At 42.0% G+C, this 4,824-nt stretch overlaps 1 protein-coding gene across 1 annotated transcript; it reads right to left on the reverse strand.

The window, feature by feature from the left end:
* Positions 1-1,307: 1,307 nt before the first annotated feature.
* Positions 1,308-4,512, reverse strand: USP51 (ubiquitin specific peptidase 51). Its single transcript, XM_056130132.1, is given in 6 exon segments — positions 1,308-2,039; positions 2,041-2,560; positions 2,563-2,610; positions 2,613-3,699; positions 3,972-4,105; positions 4,447-4,512. Coding segments are annotated over 4 exon segments (1,227 nt in total). The 5' UTR covers positions 2,803-3,699; positions 3,972-4,105; positions 4,447-4,512; the 3' UTR covers positions 1,308-1,570.
* Between the last annotated feature and the right edge of the window lie 312 nt (positions 4,513-4,824).

Genomic DNA, 4,824 nt, shown 5'->3' on the forward strand with positions numbered 1-4,824 from the left:
CTCACTTTCTATAACCCAGATTTTAGTATGTATACATTGAAATAAAATATTATGGCTTTTTAATGCTTTGTCTATTTAAATATTTTATCTTTTTAAATTTAAATCTTTCTTTTTAAAGACTTTCTTTTTCTTCTTTGTATCTTCTGTTTAAATACTTAGCTTTTATTTAAATTTCTCAACTTGAACTTATCAAAGATTATTTAAACACCATGATTAAGTCTCCAATTTGAGTAGGGGATAATAGCTGTGATTATCTGTGGAGCATGTGGTGTTACTGACTGAACCCAGGACTCCCATCTGAAAAATATGCCCTCCAGTTCTGTGAGCCATTCCTAGTTCATCTGTCTCTAATTTTTTAATTAAAAAATTTTAGACAATTCTATTGAATTCTAAACTTTCCTCTTCTAAAATTTTCTATAAATATAAATTTTAATTACATTCTTATTTTTAAAACTTATTTATTTCTTATAAATATTTTATTTTTATTAAATGTTATTAACTTTTAATTTTTGGACCATTTGGGGTGCTGGACATAGAATGCGGGTCAGCCACATGCAAGGCAAGCACCCTACCTGCTGTAAATTCATTCTGTCCCCTGCTCTAAATTTTAACAAGCATATTTACATAGCATATTATTCCATTTAAAATTTTCCTTTTAGGAGCTTTCTTCATTATCTTTTAACTTTTTAACTTTTAAACTGTCCATTTTAACTTTCATGTAAAAGTTCAGTTTTCCTTGTTTTATTAATTTTACCTTTTAAAAATATTTCTAAAATTGTTTTCTTAAAAAAATTAAACTTTTAAATTTGAACCTTTTAACATTTAAATGATCTGTTTGAAAATTTTAACTTAATATTTCAACATTTAAGAACATTTTCTATTAAAATCCAAAAAAGTTTTAATATAAAACTTCAAGGTTTCTTTGACAATATTAAGTACTTTTTGGTGGGGCACACCCCAGCTCTTCTTGAGAGTCCAGGGGCCTAGTGGCTACTATCGGCAAAACTTGGCATATTTGTACCAGAACTGACAATGAGGGCCACCAGGGCCACACTTGAGCATTGCTTAGAAGATACCTTTGAGCTATCTCACTGGTCATAAACTATTATCTTTTTTTTCAAACTATGACTGGTCTGATGTAGCTTAAATACCAATTTTGAAGCTTCTTCTGATGAAGGAAAGTCCCTGACTTCCCACAGTTTTTTTATACAAACAAATTACATCATTCCTAGCATCTCCTGTCCCATTCTCACCGCCTGAAGCATCCTGATAATTGAAATATGCTTTACGTGACCATTTTAGCCTCTTCTTCCTTTTCCTATTTTTAAGGCTAAGCGGTCACTGGTTTTTACTCTCCCCAACCAGACCCACACACCATGTTAAAATACATTATTCGTATCAAGAAGCTAATTATCACATAGGTACTATTGTCAATTGTTCATTCCAGGTAGGTTTTATGATATTTCAAGAGGAGCTTGTTGTATAGTTGTTATTGTCCATTCCAGATTAGGTTTGCATATCCTTGTTTATTCATCCCTTTTACTTTTTTCTGATAAGTATTCTGGTAAGACTAGTCTTTCTCTTTTTCAAGATCCTGTTTGTGATAGAATAGTAAATATCCTTCACTTAAAAGTAAATCCTCTATGGTAGCCTTGGTAATGACAGCATCATCATAACTGAACCACTGATCCTTCTGCTGCCTGGTAAAACTGATATAATGTCCACTTTCCAAAGTTCCATGGTACTTATTCTCAGTAGACACAAAGTCAGCTGGTGGCTGACCTTCTTTCATTCTGTTCTCTTTAGTGGAGGCTAAAAATTGAGTCATGTGAAGTTCTAAGGGAAAGGAAATAAAAGTATTAATTTTTCATCTCTGTTTACCCACGTGTTCAAATCACTTAAGATGAAAACAGGCTACAATAGGTAATTTCTTCATCATGAGCTGTTTTGTGGATGCCTGGTTGCTTTGACAACTACTGCATTTGATTTTGGAACTGCTTCCTAGGTCTTCTGGCCTTGTAAACCACTTCAGGCAATCTGAGTGAAGGGATTCCTGGTATATAGTCAACTGTACTGTCAGCCTTCTCTGGATTCGGAGAACTGAATGTAGCACAAGACCCAGGCAAGTCCAAACTTATGTTCTAGCATGGATCTATTGTGGTGGAAACACTGTGGCAAGCTTGACATGTGACATCTGACTGCAAGCCACCTGTGAATATCTGTTCTATTATGCAGTTACAGCAGTTGGGGTTATTGGCCTCTTGTACATTGCCATCATCTTTGCTGTATCTATGCAGCACATCTAATATGGCAATGAGGAACTTATGGGCATCCTGGTGCCTGTACCCTGCTAAGTGTTCTGCATGAATCCAAATCAAGTTTAGTAACTTATAGGGAATGTGAGGAGTTTGGATCCCAGAGTTAATAGCATGACAAAGAGAAGGTATCTCACAGACAAGACACAAGCTAGGGCTTATCATTACAAATTTATGCTTATTAGAGAAGAAGTTTTTCAGTAGAGGAATATGAATAAGTGCCTGGACAATACAGTTCATAAGGAAGTGTTCCCAAGATTAATCAGTCCCCTCAGGCGTACAGTATAAACTGTTTTCTCCTTTCCTTGGGTTTCACCAATTTTGTCTCCTGTTTCTTGTGCTCACGGGCTGATTGTTTATCTTCAATATCTGATGTCATACACTTTTTAAATCACCTCTGTTGAGTGGAAGTTAATTTAAATTTATTCTTTTTCGTTTCTTTGGCAATCTGTTCTATGTCTTTGTCATATATGTAATCCTTACACATAAAGCAAAACACAACCCCATGATACAAATCTACAGCTAAATTGTGCTGTTTTGTTTCTGCATGTTTGTGAATATGTTTCTCAGTAAAGCAGCCAAAAAAGACACAGGAGAGACAAGCATGGAGTTTGTAGTATGGGTACTACATATATGACAGATGCACGACTTTGCCTTACGTTTCCTAGTCTCTGGGGTCCCATTCCAAACGAAATGCTGGTAGATCAACCGCAGGTTCCTCTGCCAGTTCTTAGCTACTTTAAAGCTCTCCACATGAGAGCAGCCAGTGGGCCCGTGATCAAACTCCACCTTCCAGCAACCAGTCCCCAAAGGCACTTCGATCTCCAGAACAGCCTTGCTTTGTCTGACGCCTTGATCTGGGGGGATAACTACGCAGAGATCTGCACCAGGTTCGGGAACCCGGAAGCAGCTGTAGCAGCAGAGACGCAGGAGAATGGGCTAGTGGTAGGGGTGGAGCTGAACGCCCCGGCGGACCTCGGGAGTGGGCCAGAGGCAGGGCCCGAGGGCGAGACCGGCGGCGCAAACACAGGGGCCAGCTGCCACTGTGACAGCCAGGGGGCGTTGAGAGAAGCACCTTCTCATCGCTGCCGCTGCCGCTGCCGCTGCTGCCGCCACTCAACATCAAGTTCTCCTCCTGCGCGAGGTTGTGCCCCTGTAACGGATCCAGCTTCATCTCCTCAGCTCCCAGGCTTGAACACACATTCTCCTCCCCACCGCCTTCTCCATTTCCCTCTCCTTCTCCATAGCGTACTAGGGGAAGGCTCCTATCCCACTTCCCGAGCTCCAAAGGACCAAAGAGCCAGAAGGCAGGGAAACTTCTCGAACCTGGGCCATCAGCTCACCGCCCAGCGAAAGGATAAAGGCATCTGGAATCGAGCTGCGACTGTAGATGGAATGAGACAGGATTTTCTGTGAATGATCTGATCAACGTCATGGCTGCCGTGCGCCGGTAGTGGCCCCCTCCCCCGGGATCAGTCCCACCAGCCTTTGAGCTCAGCCTGTGGCTGCTGCGGGCTCCACCCACTCTGCTCAGGCTCCAGCTGGTTAGACTAAGACTAGAGGCAGTTACCTTACTTAAAGGCGAAAGAATAGAGCCCGGGAAGAGGGGTTGGAGGGCAACACTGAGGACGAAAAAGGTCGGGGTGGGGATATTACCTGAGTTTTAGGGTGGAAAGAGATGAAATCTTCTTTTAAAATGACGCCACCCTCTAACTGCCTTTCCTGCGCCTAGCACAGCCTCGTTTTGATACAGTTTCCTCTGTTGTTCTTTCCTTATATCCTAAAAAACACTGGGTTAACATTTACCTTAAAAAATGACTGAATAGTGGCCATTTATGGAAAATAGGTTCAGGGGAAGAGCGTGACCCTCTGGTCCCACCCCTAAATGCCGACGCATTTTTTTCCATGCTCTTCAGCCCTCTCGCACTCTCTTGCGCAAGTGCACCCTCTCACACATTGTTTGCCTCAGCGCTCACATTTCCCCGATGATTCCTTCATCTCACACATTTCTTGCGTTCGCCACCCCCTTCCTCAGCGCGCGACCCTCCAGAAGTCTCCTCTTATTTCCCTTCATCCCTTTTCCCTGCATAACAGAACCCAACCCCATTGCTTGTTGAAAGGTCTGATTTACCTTGGGCCCCAGGCGGCTAATACGCGTTTACAGCAGCTGTTGTCCAGGAGCTTGTCAGCCAGGTTTTCTCCAGACCTCTCCTTAGGTCTGGTCACAAGGGACCGCCCCCTGGCTCCTCCCTTCTCAACGTGTGGTCCCTAGCCCCGGATTCTACCCTTTAACACTAATGAATGGCACCACTATCCCAAGCTGTCAAACAAATCTCTTCCTGAAACAGATTCTGAAACAGTATGGAACTCTGGAGAAAGCCCTTGGAATGGAGATTCTGACCTCACCAAATTTCAGGTCAACGTTTCACAGGAGAAAACACAGATTCACTGGAGTTGGGTGGGTAACTGTCTGGCAAAAATCCCTCAGGGACCTATCAGAGTGAAAGCC

Source organism: Sorex fumeus, unplaced genomic scaffold (assembly GCF_029834395.1).
Source record: "Sorex fumeus unplaced genomic scaffold, SorFum_2.1 ptg000073l, whole genome shotgun sequence".
NCBI lineage: Eukaryota > Metazoa > Chordata > Mammalia > Eulipotyphla > Soricidae > Sorex > Sorex fumeus.